The sequence below is a fragment of the Azolla caroliniana genome, unplaced genomic scaffold (genome assembly GCF_043228905.1).
Source record: "Azolla caroliniana isolate FFs.n. ecotype wild unplaced genomic scaffold, voAzoCaro1.0.p SCAF_17, whole genome shotgun sequence".
Lineage (NCBI taxonomy): Eukaryota > Viridiplantae > Streptophyta > Polypodiopsida > Salviniales > Salviniaceae > Azolla > Azolla caroliniana.
This window is the reverse complement of record NW_028230452.1, coordinates 3,496,292-3,512,973: the sequence shown is the minus strand read 5'-3', so window position 1 is coordinate 3,512,973 and position 16,682 is coordinate 3,496,292. Positions and strand designations below refer to the sequence as shown.

Sequence of the window (16,682 nt, the reverse complement as noted above, 5' to 3'; positions counted from 1 at the left end):
TGAGATACGGTGAGTTTTGCACACCAGTGAAATGGGCTTGTAAAAACTTAGGTCACCTTGCAGGGCCATGATGTTTTGATGCTGTCTGCAATATGGCGAGAGAAGGATTGGATTGAACTATGTGAACTATGGAATGAGACTCTATAATGTTTGTGTACACTCTTTTTCCATTCCTCAGAATTAGAAGTAATATTTTCCTAGAATATCACATAATTGCCCTGTCTGGATTAGATTGTCAGGATTGCTGTTTGACTTAGACGATATTCTCTGGATTGTATGCTCTGTTTACTAACCAGTTCCTCAATCGGCCATACCTTTTCTGTGGTTCTTCAGGAGCAAAACAACAGGTATTCATGTACAATCGGGGTGTGTGTGTGCATGTGTGTGTGTGTGTGAGAGAGAGAGAGAGAGAGAGAGAGAGAGAGAGAGAGAGAGAGAGAGAGAGAGAGAGAGAGAGAGAGAGAGAGAGAGAGAGAGAGAGAGCTGAACAGTGGCTCCTCTGTCGCTAAAACCTTGGTTAACTTTGCTAAAATAACAAAATTGTGACATTTTTCCGCTTGATAATTCTCCAGCAGTATAGACTTCCAATTATCTATCTCAGAGTAGGTTGGCCTTCCAATCGTTATCATATAGTGCTTGACTGATTTTAGAAAAAAAAAAAGTCTCAAATACCATATAATGAATTACGGAGTTGATCACATAACCCTTTATTTAATGAAATTTTACGGTTGTATTCTCTTAATCTGCAGTGCATGGTTTATAGGTTCTTCTTATCACGTTCCTTGAGTGTAGCTTTGACAAACTATATACCTCTCGTTTAGGGATTAGTAATTTGTGCAATAGTCTCTTTAATAATTCTAGAATTTGGCATGATTCTCTTTTTTGTTGATTGCAATAGGTTCTATCTCCATTTTAGGATGCCATGAGCATTGAAAAGCTCTCGTTTGTTATGTCTGTGGAATTCAATGGTAGATTGAATGGCATTAAAATTGGTTCGATTTCATCATGGACAAAAAGGTCTGCAAAAGCATGTAAGTTTAGATGATCCCTTCTCTTTGAACTTGTTTATTTTAGTTTTGTGTTTCTTTATAAGTGATAGGATAAATGTATGGCAGACATGTGCATGAAGGAAGACAAGACACCATGGAATCAACAGGGCACTGCAACTTCATTTGACTCTGAAGATCTCTGGTCTTCTATAGCAAAATACATTAATAATGAGAATTTAGAACCTGGCTTGGACGTGGCATTAAAAGAGAATGGACTAGGTATTCCTCCTATTTCTTACTAGTCTGAATACCCTTTCTCTTATGCTCTGATTATCTGTGGCAACATACATTGCTACCCAGAATATAGTGCATGGTTTTCCCTCAGCATCCAAAGGTAATCTATTCTTATTTTTGCTAACAATCTGAAGTTTCTAGGAGGAATGCATGGAATGTTTGTGATTTTTAGAGAATACTCTTTTATAGAAAACATCTAAAATGAAATGAATGATAATCTTGTTCGATCTTGGTTTAGGGTTTGATGTAGTAAACAAACACAGCGTGAGAAAGTCCATTCAGAATCATTTGAGAACAAATTTTGAAGCATGGGTAGTTCTACTAATCGCAATGTTAATGAAATGAAATGTTAATAGCAACCTTAAGATGCTACTCTGTTTTTTAAAACATGAAAATTTCATGGCGTTTGTCTCATTTTGCAGAAATTCATATCACGGTTTTCCCATTCATGATAATCTTGTCTTGTTTTTTGTTGTGTTTCCTCAGATGTTCAAGCAAAAAAGAAGATGAAAATAAAACATGTAGGGCATATGCCAGATAAGCTATTGCATGTTCTATTATTTCTTGTTGAGCTGTGTATTTATGTCTCTAAGTCACTTGACTAATCTGATCGACTGCATATCTTATAGAAGTATTATTGATATGTGTTCCCATTCGATCCTCAACCATCGCATCACTTTAGATGAATTTCTAATCTTGAACTAGTATATTGCTCACTGCTTTGAGTACTCCAAAAAATTCATAATTTTAAGTGAATATTTTATGGATTGAAGATTTGTTTCTAGTGGCATAGTGCGGCACTTAACACATTTAAAATTGTACGGCCTAGGGCTGTCTGATTCTTTTTTTGAAGATGCGTCTACATTCCTGACAGAGAAAGAGAAACCTTCAGAATATTTGCCACCGCCTCCCATCAGTGAAACAGGTATTGCATTTGAAAAAAACTGTAAAACACCGCATTTGATTTTATCTTCAAAATAATGCGAGGACTATAATGGCAGGTGAACTCTGCTGCTTGTGAAGTGTGTTAATTTGTTTCAGTTGTGATGTGCATGCTTGAATTGACACCATCACAGAATTCACTTTAGGAAATGACAGGATGTCTTATTGGACGTTCAATTATTCTGCTGAATGAACAGCAGGAAGATTTTGGACTTAAAATTGAACCTTCTAAGAAATGTCATGTCATCGATTTACTTCTGCTTTGGGGTGCTTAAAGGTTGAAGTGATGTTAAGAAACCATATTAGCACACCATCTTTGGAAATTTCATAGTGAGAAAATTCTAGAACATGAGGGATTACTCAAACTTGAACATATATCTTATCAATGATCAACATACTTTGATCATATAAAACACGTGAAAGGTTGAAATCTGGGGGTGGAGGGAGTGAAAGTTGGTTATTGATCCTAGACCAGCTGTTCTCATATTGCTAATAAAATGCCATTATGGAAGTTTTGAATATCGACAGAAGCAGAATTTCACACAACAATGTAGTATATGTTTGTAAACTTAGAAGTGTGCATTGCAGATATGGCCTTCAATTCAAAACTGGAAAATGCACTTTACATTCTAAAGGATTTACTGTCCAGCCCCTTGAGGAAAACTGGGATGGAGGATGAGCTATCAGCGGCATGGATGTTGATACATGATGAAGTTAAATTTGAAGATCCGGTTCTATGTACATCTGGAAAGGAAAGGTATCAATGTACGAGCACTTCAGAATTTCAACAATTTGAATGCACTGCTTGATCCTAATTTTCCTTGTAATCAACAGATTGGCAAGGTGGTTAAATAACTTGGCTGAGAATGGTGCATCAGTGGATTTGCAAGAGATATATGCGGAGAACATCAATGCATGCCCTAGTAAATATTCTATAATAAACAAACATGCTTGAGACTCTTTGTTTATTTTTCTTACAGGGATATGTTTAGCATGAGATATGTACGCTTAGTCAGTTTATCTTCTTTTGACCAGGGAGGGGATGCATATATGCTGTGTGGACCTTATCATTCCGTACCCAACACAAAGAAGTTTCGGATCCTTGCTTTAAGAATCCTCAAATGATAACGGTTTCTGGAGAAACAAAGTTTGATTTGAATAGTAGTGGCCAGGTACTAATCAAAGCTAATTCTACTATATTGTATAAAAAAATAGTATGACCTATCAAAAACTCATTTATGTGATTCTTAGTATCAAAACCTCATGTGAAGATGAGGATTCTTATAAAGATATCACAAAATAATCGTTTTCTTTTGTGAGCATCAGTAGCTCTTCTAAATGAGTTTTTTCATACATTGAAATCATAAAAAGCACGATCTCTTTTCCTCCAGATAACCTCTATTCGATCTCAGTGGCACATAAAAGAAGAAAAAATAAGAGATTTTATCAAGGAGTATTTTGGTGACATGCTGTTGAAGGCCGAAATATAAAGGATATGGAAGCGTAACAAGGGTCTTTGCAAGGTCCCACATGATTAGCCAAACCCTATCTATCCCAACCCATGTTTTTTGGTTTTATCTTTCTTAGGTTGGCATATGTATTCACGTGTATGTTCATATAAGTCCATATGCATTTATTGTCAGTATGTTTACTGTAAAGATTTGGGCTTTTGTGAGTGATTTAGTACGTTTACATGTGTGTGTATATCAATCCAAACAAAAGAAATAAAGCATATACAGAGCAAACCAAACTTGAAACTCAAAAGTTAAGCCTTATAAAAAAAAGGGACATCTTTGATTGGTTGTGGACATTGACCAATAGACATGAAAAATTTTAGGTTGACAATCGAAAGGAAGCTCATCCGGCAAATAAATAACCCAAAAAGAGAGAAGATCAAGTAGAGAGTGCAAACCAACAATGCTTCTATCTTACATCACCATCCTCTTATGCATCATCTTTATCTTCCACTCTTTTTTAGAGCGGTTAGCTATATAGTTTTAGTTATAGGTAAAACCAAAGTTACATTGGACTGTATGAGTTTGAAACTCCAATTTATTCCCTACCAAAGTAGAATTGGAGAACTAATTCGAACCTGAAACCAAACAAAATATTTGTAAAATATTTCAAATTATCAGCCTATGTCATGAGCACTACTATCGTCACAATGTATGGATAGGTTTCCCTTTCATATGCTATCATATTTGAATATAGATACCTATATATACACACGATTAATTACAGATAATGATACTTTTTCCCAAATTTGGATACTGTGAGCTAACTCCTGTCATAGAGGAGTTGATGTAATCATCATGTGCCACATGTAAATTGACTGAGAGGTTAGGTGTATTTTCGGGTCATTGTGAACCTAACCCAGGCAGAAAAGTAGGGTTCAAAAATCTTCTTGAGATTTTAACTTTCTTCCCAATGCTTTGGTCTTCATGTGCTGGTTTGGGAACTCAAAGATCCTCCCTTTTTTAGATAATGTAAACGTAGAAGGTACATCCAATTTTGATTATATGGGAACAATATGTGCACACAAATTGCTCTGCCAAATTGATGCTTTCCAGCACCGACACAATATTAAGTGCTAATCTATGGTTTGAACATCTATCTTGTACCTTTCAGTAATTGAGGCTGGTGCCCAGATTCAATATATCAGCAATGGAGTTTGCTACATAAGAATACATGAGCCACTGATTGATGAGCATCAGAATTCAATGAATGATTCTACTTTGAGAATGTGATTGCCATAACAAAGAATCCATTCATTAAGGGTTATTGGACTTTGGTCAATGTTTTTTCGAACCACATCGATGATTGTTTGGGAGTGAGCTGCGACATGGAATATGGCGATGTCACTATTTTCTTCAAGGTAGTTATAATCAATCATTGATAGGAGAATACTTGTTTCCATGCAAATGACCTATACCTCCCCTCACAAATCTGTATGTTATGGTGTTGTGTTTGAGTCGGAACTCGTATTACATTTGCACCTAGGTTCCTAAGTCTCAAGTTGCAACTCATACTTAAAACCTGAAAGGATCTTATCTTACACATGTTGGTTTTCTTCTCTCTTTGGAGTAGAAGTTGACCTAAGGTTTAAAAGGAAGCTAGGTAGAGGGAACAATTTGATATTATGATTCTACCTATAGGGAAACTTACAAAACGTTTTTGAAAATGTTAGCTTCCCTTAGTAGAACAAGTTTGTTTTGTTATTAATTGTGGAGTTGTCAATATCTTGCTAGATGCAAAAGCATATGAGCATCAAACTTCGAACCAAATCTATTCAATGACTATATATATAATCACACCAAGAATCTTACCCCAACTTTCATGTTGCTAAATCATTTGTATAGGGTTGTTTGAATTTTTTTTCATTTGACCTTTTTGTTAAGACTAACCAATGAAGAACGATACTGATGAATTGAGAAATAAAGAGAATATCCTTACTAGCATCCATAGTGGAGACAACCCACTATTGTCACAACATCATTCCAACACAGTTATGGAGGGACCTTTCTTTTGATTTTCCTAGAAGTTGAAAGCCTCATAATTGTTTAGATTTGTAAAACCAAGGACATTGCATGTGGCATGTAATCAAAATACATACAATAGCGATAATAGAAAAAAGAAGGGCATTACATGTAATGTGCGAACACTATTAGTATAGAAGCCAAAGGAGAGAGCAAAAATGGAATGGCCAAATGTCAGGTATCCCTCTCAACCAAAAGCAAACATCCACATGCGATAGAAATGCTCCTAACATAATTGCATTTGTAAGGCAAGATAGGAAATCAAATAGAGAAAGTGGATTTCTATCGTTGAGCACGAAGAAAATAACAAATTTAGGCGAAGATTTAGCTCCGCAGGGTATATATAATGGTTGTGGAAAATTAGTTTTAAAGGCAAGGAGAGGCGCATTTCAAAAATGGTGGTAACGGAGTCCCATACTCGAATGAACGCAAACAACAATGATTTGAAGGCAGCAAAGAGAGACGACACATGCGAAAGCTTGGGGGCGGTTGAGTATTCTTTCGGGCACAACTGCCTTTGACCTATTCGTATGTTCCTTGGGAAGTCATTAATCCTCATCGTTGATTAGGAAAAGGCAGCCTAAACCGTGTCTTGGGATTTGATTTGATCCCTTGCAAAAAGAGAGGCCAGAGCAAGGTTCCATCACGTGGGCTCTTGCAGATTTGGCCGTCGACACCCGATCGGTCATCGGGCAAGCTTGACCTGGACCAAATCGACGTAATGTATGAATGATGATACATATTACAGACTCTAATCAGTTGGTGCTACTCTTTGCCTGGCCATGTTATGGATCGATCATCGGGCAGCCTGACCTGGACCCAATGTACGTAATGTATGAATGATACATATTTACAGGCTCTAATTAGTTGGTGCTACTGTTGTCCGCCTCGCCATGTTATGGAGGCCATATCTAGAGATCTCTAAAACATTAGCCCTAATTTCACACACAACTAACTCTCTTGTATGTATACATATAGTATAGAGTCTATAGACTATAGACTATATAGTCTATAGTCTATACTATATAGTATATAGTTCTTAGGGTCGTCCATGAAGGAAAATGAAGACACAAAATAATACCTTCTCCAATCAATCATAATTAAAAACAGAGGGTTCCCAGAAAAGCTCGGAAAACCCTAACCGAACACACAGAAAAAACGCAGAAAGACAAAGCTTTGTCAGAGACGGTCTGCAGCCATGGCTAAAGGCAAGTTCAAGCTCAAGCTTCTGGAGAAGAAGAAGGACAAGAAGAAGAACGCGCCGAAATCTATGCTTGTTGATTGTGGTGATGGCCTTCTTCACCATACCTCGGAGGACGAGCTCCAACCTGAAGGTGCTCACGCTTGTTTCCTCTGTTTTTTTTTTGTTTTCTTGTTTGTCTTGTGTCAGTCGCTAAAGGAAAAATTATCGCATCGTTTTGATCGATTCTCACCTCGGATACGTGGTTCCTTTTTCTTTGCTCACAGAAATGGATACCTCTGAAGCCCCAAAATTATCCATAAACAGAATCCCAATCAATCAGAGGTTTTCTATTGCTACCTTTCTTAGAAACGAAAATTCGACCTTTTTTTATAGATAAACTGAGGAATGTGAGATGAACTGATATAATACTCTCTGCATTTTCAGTGGTGTGAAGAAGAAACGTGGTCAAGAAAGGAGGTTGCAAAGGCTTCGGAAAGAGAAAGCTATTGAGAAAGCTTTGTCTATGAATGAGAAGCAACAGGCAAAGTCGCAAAAATCTCAACTCAAGTCGGATCGAGTTCAGTCCCTGAAAAGTCTGTATTGAATAATCGTGTATTCTAGTTTCTTCTTAGATCATATGAATACCAAGGTTTCATGCAGAAGATCAGTTTTTGGGAAAACATTCAATGTGAAGGAAAAAAACTTGATGAAACCACATGAGATGACTATTTTTTCATCATTTTTTTTCAAATTCCAATGTATCAATGGATATGGTAGATATAAGAAGAAGCGTTTGAAAGAGTCATGGACTTGCCATTTCTTACAAAACGAAAACTTGATGGATGAAACAAATAAAACTGTTTTTATACCAGATTGACCCAAATCTCTGCATATTTTGTGCTGTTAAGCCTCATTAAATGCTCTCACCAAGTTTCTATATTCTCACTCACACCTGTTGTGTTTTTTCTGGTCACTTTAGATTAAATATCTTTTGGGATTTATATCAACTTGAACATGGAGAAACTCATCATTGATTTGTTATTAAGTCTCTCTGTTCCTGGAAATTGGCTAGCAGCAGCATTTGTGGAGATAATAAAAATGCTCAATTAAGTAAACAAAGATTAATTCGGACATTTGGGAGGCTGTCCTAAGTTCATGGGTTTTTGTCATTAGAAAATATGGAAGCCCATCCCACACATGAAAATATGTATAGGATTGGAGATAAAACCTAAATCTCAGTTCAATGTTTTTATTGATGTTTTTTATCATGCAGAAAATTCATATGACAGAATGTTTTGCTTGTGAATACATTAAAACTTAAACCTGACTTGAATGTTTTTGACAAGCCAAAAGCAATTTCATTTGGCAAAAAAATTTATTTGCAGTGTGTTTTATTATGTGTTTTGACAAGCAAAATGAGCTAGCAATAGCTTTGCAAAGAGGCATCGAGAAACATGCATTCTCCCTTTTGCATTGGATTTTTATTTTCAACTATTATTGACTATCTGACAACAAATGTGTTAGACATTGCAACATATGCCATAGAGTCTGTGTCATTCAACTCTATTGTATGTTTGAAAGCTTCTCTTCCTAGTGCAGCATTTCCAGACTTCTCACATGCACCCAATGTAGCATGCCACATAGGTAGGCATGGATGCTTTGGCATATTTTCAATCACTCTAATTGCTTCACTTACTCGTCCTGCACGCAAAAGTAAATCAACTATGCAAGTGTAATGCTCCGGAGTGGGGTTGAGGATATGATTGCTATTTATAGAAATGAAGAACATATAGCCATCCTCTGGAAGGCCTGCATGATTGCATACATTTAGAACACTGAAAAAAGTAAACGAATCAGGGTGTACAGCTTCTCTTATCATGTTTTCAAATGTAACAAAAGCGTTTACACAGTCACCAAGTTGAGAATAGCATGTGATTACAGCATTCCACGAGACTACATCTTTAAAAACAAGTTGGTTGAAAGCTTGCGTTGCTTCTTTTGGCAAGCCACATTTAGCATACATATCAACCAAAGAGTTCCCAACTGCAAGTTCTCTTTCAAACCCCATCTTAACAATGTCAGAATGCATTTTTAAGCCAGCGCCTGATGTGCATATGCTTCCACAAGCAGACAAACCGCACACAAATGTGATAGCATCAATGGGTATACCTTCACGCTTCATATGTCGGAAACACCTAATTGCATCTTCATAACATCCATTGTCTATGTATCCTTTGATTATTGCGGTCCATGATACATGATCTTGTGCAATAACTCCATCAAGCAGTTTATATGCATCAACAAGCAAGCCCTGCTTAACATAACTCGTGACCAATGTGCTACGTATGGAAGGATCATTTGCGGGTACACCTCTTTTGATGATATCGCCATGTATTTCCCGGCTTTTGTCAATGGTTGCAATAGTAGTGCATGCTTTCAAGCTGCAAATCCATATTACAGAATTTAACAAATTTGTTTCATATCGGATTTGATCATATGAATGAAGTGCGTCTTCACAATAACCACATTCCACCTGTGCTGCAATCAATGCAGTCCAAGAGACTGCTGTCTTCATAGGAAGCTTTTTAAGTATACCAATTGCTTCAAGAAGGCATCCACAACCAGCATACATACTTACCAAGGCGTTCCCTATTACAAGTTCTCGATCCAACCCTCTCTTGAAAATGTCAGTATGTAATTCTTGACCTTTAATCTTGTATTGTATACTGCCGCAAACATTCAAAGTATAAAGAAAAGTGATATCATCTGGCAAGAAACCTTGATATTGCATCGCTGCAAAACAAGCGAGAGCTTCACTAGCATGTGCAGATTCAACATACCCTGCAATCAGTACATTCCACAAGATAACTGTCTGGTCTCGGAAATTATCAAACAATGCACGAGCTTCTATAAGTAATCCAGATCTGGCATACATTTGTACTAGAGAAGTGATGCTATCAGTTTCTGACAAACCCCGGCCCACAATCTCAGCGTGCAATGTCTGTCCTACAACTAGCATTTGTAGGTTAGTGCAAGCTTTAAGGCAACAAACAAATGCAGTAGAATCAAGAGTTATGCCTCCTTGTTGCATCTTCTGAAGACATTCCATCACTTCCTGGTCAAACCCATGCTCACTGTATCCGGATATAAGGACAGTCCACGAGACTACTGTTGGGGAAGAAAGCTTATCAAAGACATATTCTGCTTCAATAAGCAGGCCACATTTACTATACATATCAATCAATGAATTATCAACCAAGATCCCTCCAGCTATTCCTCTTTTTGTAATTTCAGCATGTACTTCCTGCCCATCAACAGAGCTTCCAATGCAGCTACATGCTTTCATGATGCTAATGAAGGTAGAAATATGAGGAAAAAAACCCCCATTTTGCATCATTTTGAAGTAGTGAAGAGCTTCATTGCCATATCCATGGTCAGTATAGCCTGCAATAAGGGCAGTCCACGAGACTTCATTCTGAATAGGAATCTTATTAAACACATATTGTGCTTCCTTGAGGGAATTGCCACATTTAGCATACATATCAATCAAAGCGGTTGAGATAAAGATATTTCCTTCCAAGAAACCCTTCCTTGTTATCTCGGCATGTATTCTTTTCCCCCTAATGAAAGCTCCAATATTACTTCTACAAGCTTTCAAAGTGCAAACAAGTGTGATGGCATCTGGTGAGATTCCCCTTTCTTGCATTTGCTCAAACAACTGAAGTGCTTCTTCACTTCGGCCATGCTCGACACATCCAGAAATTAATGCATTCCATGAGACTATGGTTTGTATACTGAGACTATAAAACACATCTTGAGCTTTTTCAAGGAAACCAAACTTTGCATACATATCAACAAGTGTAGTACCAATGAAAATATCCTCTTCAAATAACCCAATTCTAGCAATATCTGCATGAATTTGAGACCCTTTTTCTATATCTTGAAGCGAAATGCAAGCTTTCAATAAGGCCACAAAAGTATACCCACAAGGATAATGTACATGATAATTCTCCTTCATTTTTTGATACAAGCTAAGGGCTTGGATGGGATAGCCATGATTTATAAAACCATAGATAAGAGCATTCCATGAACTCTCATCAACATAAAGAAGCCTTTGAAAAGCTTGGTGTGCATACCATATTTTATCAAGTTCAACAAATAGTGATATAAGGTACTTACCCACTGATGGATGGGTTTCTAAACCATTGGTGCATATATAGGTATGCAATCGGAGAGATTTCCACAGCACTTTCTCATTTCTGCACATGATCAATATGCTGATAACGTCTTGTATGGAGGAAAACATGCATTTTGGATCCGATTCTGACATTACACTCATACTTCTGCAGCCTCTTTCCATCATGTATGTGCATCTAACCCATACATGCATACATAGATGTGTCATCCGAGGTCCTTTCTCATTTCTATACATAATCTGGATGCCAATGATGGCTTCTATGAAGGAAAATAAGCCCTTTCTGGTCAGAATCCCACACAATGTTCATAATTCTGCAGCCTCTTTCTTCCATACCCAGATAAAACATCAGATGGGACAGATGAATGAGCAATCTTGGACCTCGTGGAAATCTTTTCTTACTGGAGAGTGTGTGATTGTCGTGTTCTCTGTTGTAGTAGGTCATCATGGTAGAAGCTGTGTATGACATCATGAGCTGAAACGAGCTATTGTTCTGTTCTTGAACAATCTCAAATAACACTAGGAACATCATACAGTCAATACTTATTAAGTACTCATAAACATATTGACAGTGGAAAATAAGGTGATGTGGTATGTAGTGAAATTTTTAAACACCATACATCTATTCTGGACCAGACCTACATCTGTCTATCCTTCGGTTCGCCAATTGGAAACTATTCCATTTGTGCCTCATTATTGCGCGCACATGTGTGTGTGTGTGTGTGTGTGTGTGTGTTGGGGCTCAATTGCGCACACTATGTGCATGTATATGTATATGTACATGTATATGTATACATGTATGTGTATGTGTATGTATACATGTATGTGTATGTGTATGTATACACATACAACACAAACATATACATATGCATATATTATACATAGCAAATATTGTAAATTCAATGCTCTCCTATTGTGCGTGTGTTGTTACTGTTGATTAATGGCATCTGATTAACAGTGTCACCTTCATGTTCCAAACTACGGTTGCATATGTTGCATAATGTTGATACTCAATAATCGTGCATAGAGGCATTTGAGTACTACTATATAAATGGCTACTTTGTTTCTTTATCTTGCATAAATAAGAGATTATAGGACTATTTTGTTAAAGGATAAGAAATTATATCTTGAAATGTGCAAGAATGATTTCCATAATGCAAGCGATTTAGTGCCTTTTTTATCATGCCCGGTCGTTTTCTAGTTATACAAAGGTACCCCATCCGCCAACATGAATTTCACAAATCATGAGCATTATTACTGATCTACTACAGTATCACTTCGGATTGTGTTGCAATACCCACCGTCATCTGTCAGGGTTATGTTCAATGTTAAAATGTGTACAAAAATTCAAGATCGGTTCATTTCCCCATCATACACAACCTTTACAATTGAGTTTGTACGCACAGTTGTTATAAACATAAATCTCAATGAGCACCACCCTTATTTCATAACCACCATTCTGTTTCCATAATAATTGTGCTCACTAATGTTACCTTTATATTAAAGAAACCGAAGTTCACGCGTACTCTTTACAATTAAGTTCTGTAAGCATAATTACAGCACAACATTGTATGGAAGTGAACAGATAAACAATTGAATCTGTGTGGATAAAGAGAATGAGAGTTAAACAAGGAGTGGCCCTCCCAAAAGAAGAATGATCAAGGTGCACCTAGCATTGTTGAGAGGGTTATTTGGTCTACTTCAAATGTAACTTCACCATGTTACCAAGGTCAGCCAATTATGATTATTAATAATAATGTGTCCCTTCCTTCACATTTACACCATCCTAACTATGCTTCACTAAGGAAACTGAACTCCATTCAGCTCATTCTATTTTATCATGATTTACCCTGGCTCTAGTCACCGTGGTAACATTCATGGTTTCATCACATTGAATATTGAACTAGAGTATTATGTTTTAAAATTTAACAGTTGCAACTGACAATTCAAATCGAATAACTGATACAAACCAAGTGTATTACGAAGTGCAAACTCTGAATACTCTGAACATGTAAGAGATAAAGATACAGTGTTTCTTTGAATGCTCATTTGACATTTGACAGTACAAGCAACAAAGCTGTCAAAATATTAGTAAAACACAATGTTTACATCCAATAACCCACAAGGTTCTTGTGAAGCAAAACTCACTGAATAGATTATTTGAACCAAGTGTCAGCATCTTTACATATAAGCCCGACAAATGCCATTTCATCTTTAGGCCCCTAAAAGAAATGTCAATCATTAGGAACAGCTCTACCTAATGTTAAAATAAAACAACAGCATTACTTCCATTTACTTCTTTAAAGTTTATCATTGCCAGGCAGTGAATGTAGTCAACCACCACATTGTCAATCAACAAGGTATCCAAGCCACATATAGGTTAGAGCCAAACAAGTCATGGTTTAAAATGCATCATGACCATTATTTTAAGCATGTTTCAGGAGCCATCTACATAATAGATCAAGTTATTGTTCAAACTTTTCGCAAAATTTTTAGACCTTCGCCAACATTAATGAATGAAAATGGAAATCCCTTCACAAATCCACAGTAAAAATTGAATTGATTATCATGCCATTATATCCACATACCTTAAAAACAGGATTATATTGAATCTCTAGCTAGTGCTAGTATCTGTTGGCAACTTCACAACCGTCACGGGACAAGGAGCATTGTTCACAACGTAGTTGCTCACACTACCCAGCACTACCCTGAAAGTAAAGAAAGTTCAGACTCTCTCACAAACACATACCTCTCTCTTTTCCCCTCCAGATCCCAACAATAGCATGTGCCACTTACACAAAAACCAAAAACAGCATATTAGAGCAATACTATTCTGTGCAAGCATGGTAGAAACTCCAATTTCAGACAATGTTGTTTGGGGGAAAATGTAATCCCCCATTAATGGAAATAGAGAAAAGACAAAAGAAATGTCTAAACCGTCATTTTGGAGTTAAGAGCACAACCCTGTGCCCTATACTGCTAGAAACTGGAAGAAGACCAATAGATTTGTATACCATTCAAAGAGTTTACCAGTACACATTGAGAGTAAAAACAATGCCTCAAAATCACCTCCTCAAAGCTGTATGGGAATTTTATGCTTACCACACAAAAAACACAAAACAAATTCTTTAAATTGGCTGGGTATAGGACATCTGTAAACCATTAACAATATGGGATACTGAAGAATAACTCAAACTGTACGTAGAAGAAGAAGAGACAGAGCAGACATATACGACGCTATCCTCACAAAATGGAGAATGGCCCAAGACTGAAACAATCTTTTTTGCTTTTCATGTTTTCATGATCAAAACATATATTTTATGTGATTGAAGTGACTACACCAGCAATTCACACATAAACACTCAATATTGAGAAAATTAACAAGAGCCGCTAGCCCAGTGCCCAAGCTCGGATCTGGACACCCATCTTAACGCAACCTAGACAACATGCAATCACACTGATGCACATATGCTCATACACCTTGAAAATACAAACTGAGAGTTAGATCAACATTGTGCAACACAAGAGTAGGTATTCTACGTTGCTAAAAACATAAGAATATGTCTCTTTGGATTGCCTTGTATATGAGAGACATCACACATGAGTTTCAAGAATACCTAGATTTTGTACTAGATTTCACGAAGTCCTAATCAGGGCAAATGCATCAATGACAACACTAGGAAAATTTGTGAATCATCTACTCAATCACGGAAACAAATTTATGGAAGATCCAAACAGTGAAATCAAGAAACAAGCATGGTTTTTCATTTCATCTTTCAATTTTCTTTTCTCTTTGACTGTTCTAGAATCTCCCACCTGCATGGCTAGAGAGAGTGCTTTGTAATGATTGTTAGTCCTATGAACATTAAGATATCATCATCATGACGCCTCTCTCTCTCACAGTAAAAACTTTTCTTTTGCAGGGAATTGTTAACTTCATAAAGATGAACGGAGAGGCAAAGAATTGGATTTGCACCAAAATTAGGCATATGAATGCCTCAACAATAAGCTATAGATGTTAGACACATTTCATATCTTCATATCAATCTGCAAAGCAGGTTACCTCTTTAGTGTCCCTAAGCCCCTGCTCCCCATCACCAAGCAATCCAATGGGATTTCAGAAGTTGCATCACACACCTTCTCCCTAGCATCACCCCAATATACCTTAACAAGAACAGCAGCCTATAGGAAAGAACATAGTATATTCCGAGTAAGCCTTAATACATCTGTTTCATCTCATTACTGGACCATTATTTTATCTTCAAGATGTCCAGTCTATGAAAGGAAATTTACAACATGCTGAATTTACCTGTTTCTGTATGGCCTCTTCTTGCAAGAAAGAGATGGTACTAAGATCCTGGGTAACCCCATACTTGGTTGCAACACCCGGAGCAGTGAAATCGGAAAGACGAATGAAAGCTGTGGTTCAAGATCCGTAGGTTAAAGACCAAAAATAAATATTTTTCTCTGTTTTTTCTATCATCATAAGCTATTAGGCTATAAAGACAAGCTAGAGGGTTGGAAAACCTATTTTTCACACATTTCTTGCATCATACATCACTCCTCTCACCTTACATGACACATTGGTGTATCAAACTAACAATTACAGGGTCTTCAAAAGATTGACACAGCCATCTCAACTAATTGTCTCTGTGTGAGTGCATGTGTGTGTGTTGCGAAAAGCAGAGAAAAGATGAGCGTACGAGATCCGAATGCTTCCCAGAGATGCATCTCGCCGACTTCGTTGAGCTTCTTATTGACGATGACGAGGATGAGGTTATCCCCAGGCTTCACCATGTGTTGGAGAGCCCATTTAAGGGCATGGATGCTTCCGACGGAGAAATCCATGGCGAAGCCAATACGCCGGCCATCCTCCATTATTACGTCTCTGGGTGCAACCAAACAGCTCCCGGCTTCGTCTTGGAGGTCAAACCCTAGGCTTTGGTGGAGCTGCTTCTGCTTCTGCTTCTGCTTCTGCTTCTATGATGATTCCATGGCATTTCCTGTCGCGGTAAGGTTTTAGGGGGGAGGGGGGGGCAGTAATAGGAGAAATAGAATGAAAAAGAGAAGAAACTGATATTTGTTGTGTATGTACGTGTATTAAATAGAAACTGAAGAAGTAGTAGTAATAGAAGTAATGCACAAAGAGAGAGAGAGAGAGAGAGATGGGAGCCCAGATGAATGTAGCTCATTTGGTAAGGTTGCCCAGTGGAGACCAAGAGGTCATGGGTTCAACCCATACATTCCACAGTGGCATGATGCATCCTTAGTGAATTAAGAGGATATGTATGAAGTACTTCTAGTATATAATAGAGAGGTGAGAAATTTGGGTTTCTAACCCAAAGTGTAGTGTAAACAACTTACTAATAGGGTAAGTTGATTACGATAAAATGCAGGTCATGGGTTCAACCCAAACATTCCACAGTGGCATGATGCATCTAGTGAATTAAGAGGATATGTATGAAGTACTTCTAGTATATAATAGAGAGGTGAGAAATTTGGGTTTCTAACCCAAAGTGTAGTGTAAACAACTTACCAATAGG

General features: G+C 37.3%; 4 protein-coding genes across 13 annotated transcripts; 2 read left to right on the top strand and 2 right to left on the bottom strand.

The window, feature by feature from the left end:
* The first annotated feature begins 32 nt into the window (after positions 1-32).
* Positions 33-3,906, top strand: LOC147852862 (uncharacterized). 9 transcript variants are annotated; one of them, XM_087332751.1, is made up of 8 exons: positions 33-148; positions 899-1,031; positions 1,130-1,268; positions 2,113-2,208; positions 2,814-2,982; positions 3,060-3,148; positions 3,261-3,397; positions 3,617-3,904. In XM_087332751.1, exons 2-8 carry the CDS (start codon positions 978-980, stop codon positions 3,713-3,715), a joined length of 783 nt encoding a protein of 260 aa, XP_087188877.1. In that variant the 5' UTR covers positions 33-148; positions 899-977; the 3' UTR covers positions 3,716-3,904. The 9 variants fall into 9 exon arrangements, with proteins under 9 accessions (XP_087188877.1, XP_087188876.1, XP_087188872.1 ...); XM_087332750.1 differs by having other exon boundaries at positions 899-1,017; positions 1,116-1,268; positions 3,617-3,903; XM_087332746.1 differs by having other exon boundaries at positions 36-148; positions 1,116-1,268; positions 3,617-3,895.
* A 2,984-nt stretch (positions 3,907-6,890) lies between these two features.
* Positions 6,891-7,606, top strand: LOC147852861 (uncharacterized). The gene is made up of 3 exons (XM_087333282.1): positions 6,891-7,095; positions 7,229-7,286; positions 7,389-7,606. The coding sequence occupies exons 1-3, from the start codon at positions 6,960-6,962 to the stop codon at positions 7,546-7,548; spliced, it is 354 nt and encodes a 117-aa protein (XP_087189408.1). The 5' UTR covers positions 6,891-6,959; the 3' UTR covers positions 7,549-7,606.
* An 839-nt stretch (positions 7,607-8,445) lies between these two features.
* LOC147852860 (pentatricopeptide repeat-containing protein At2g39620-like) lies at positions 8,446-11,283 on the bottom strand. Its single transcript, XM_087333305.1, has one exon. The coding sequence runs from the start codon at positions 11,281-11,283 to the stop codon at positions 8,446-8,448; it is 2,838 nt and encodes a 945-aa protein (XP_087189431.1).
* Positions 11,284-13,122: 1,839 nt separating this feature from the next.
* LOC147852859 (universal stress protein PHOS34-like) lies at positions 13,123-16,079 on the bottom strand. 2 transcript variants are annotated; one of them, XM_087333481.1, is made up of 5 exons: positions 15,843-16,079; positions 15,449-15,558; positions 15,203-15,321; positions 13,728-13,847; positions 13,123-13,361 (listed from the first exon to the last, which is right to left on the bottom strand). In XM_087333481.1, exons 1-4 carry the CDS (start codon positions 16,015-16,017, stop codon positions 13,754-13,756), a joined length of 498 nt encoding a protein of 165 aa, XP_087189607.1. In that variant the 5' UTR covers positions 16,018-16,079; the 3' UTR covers positions 13,123-13,361; positions 13,728-13,753. The 2 variants fall into 2 exon arrangements, with proteins under 2 accessions (XP_087189607.1, XP_087189608.1); XM_087333482.1 differs by having other exon boundaries at positions 13,123-13,351.
* Between the last annotated feature and the right edge of the window lie 603 nt (positions 16,080-16,682).

Excerpts from the sequence above, each read along its gene's own strand:
- LOC147852862 (XM_087332746.1), top strand. The coding sequence starts at position 923 with ATGAGCATTGAAAAGCTCTCGTTTGTTATGTCTGTGGAATTCAATGGT. Across the intron at positions 1,032-1,115 it reads AAAAAGGTCTGCAAAAGCAT|ACATGTGCATGAAGGAAGAC; the intron begins GTAAGTTTAGAT and ends AATGTATGGCAG. Across the intron at positions 2,983-3,059 it reads TGTACATCTGGAAAGGAAAG|ATTGGCAAGGTGGTTAAATA; the intron begins GTATCAATGTAC and ends TGTAATCAACAG.
- LOC147852861 (XM_087333282.1), top strand. The coding sequence starts at position 6,960 with ATGGCTAAAGGCAAGTTCAAGCTCAAGCTTCTGGAGAAGAAGAAGGAC. Across the intron at positions 7,096-7,228 it reads GGACGAGCTCCAACCTGAAG|AAATGGATACCTCTGAAGCC; the intron begins GTGCTCACGCTT and ends CTTTGCTCACAG. Across the intron at positions 7,287-7,388 it reads AGAATCCCAATCAATCAGAG|TGGTGTGAAGAAGAAACGTG; the intron begins GTTTTCTATTGC and ends CTGCATTTTCAG.
- LOC147852860 (XM_087333305.1), bottom strand. The coding sequence starts at position 11,283 with ATGAGTGTAATGTCAGAATCGGATCCAAAATGCATGTTTTCCTCCATA.
- LOC147852859 (XM_087333481.1), bottom strand. The coding sequence starts at position 16,017 with ATGGAGGATGGCCGGCGTATTGGCTTCGCCATGGATTTCTCCGTCGGA. Across the intron at positions 15,322-15,448 it reads AAGAGGCCATACAGAAACAG|GCTGCTGTTCTTGTTAAGGT; the intron begins GTAAATTCAGCA and ends TCTTTCCTATAG. Across the intron at positions 13,848-15,202 it reads GGCTTAGGGACACTAAAGAG|GGTAGTGCTGGGTAGTGTGA; the intron begins GTAACCTGCTTT and ends CTTTACTTTCAG.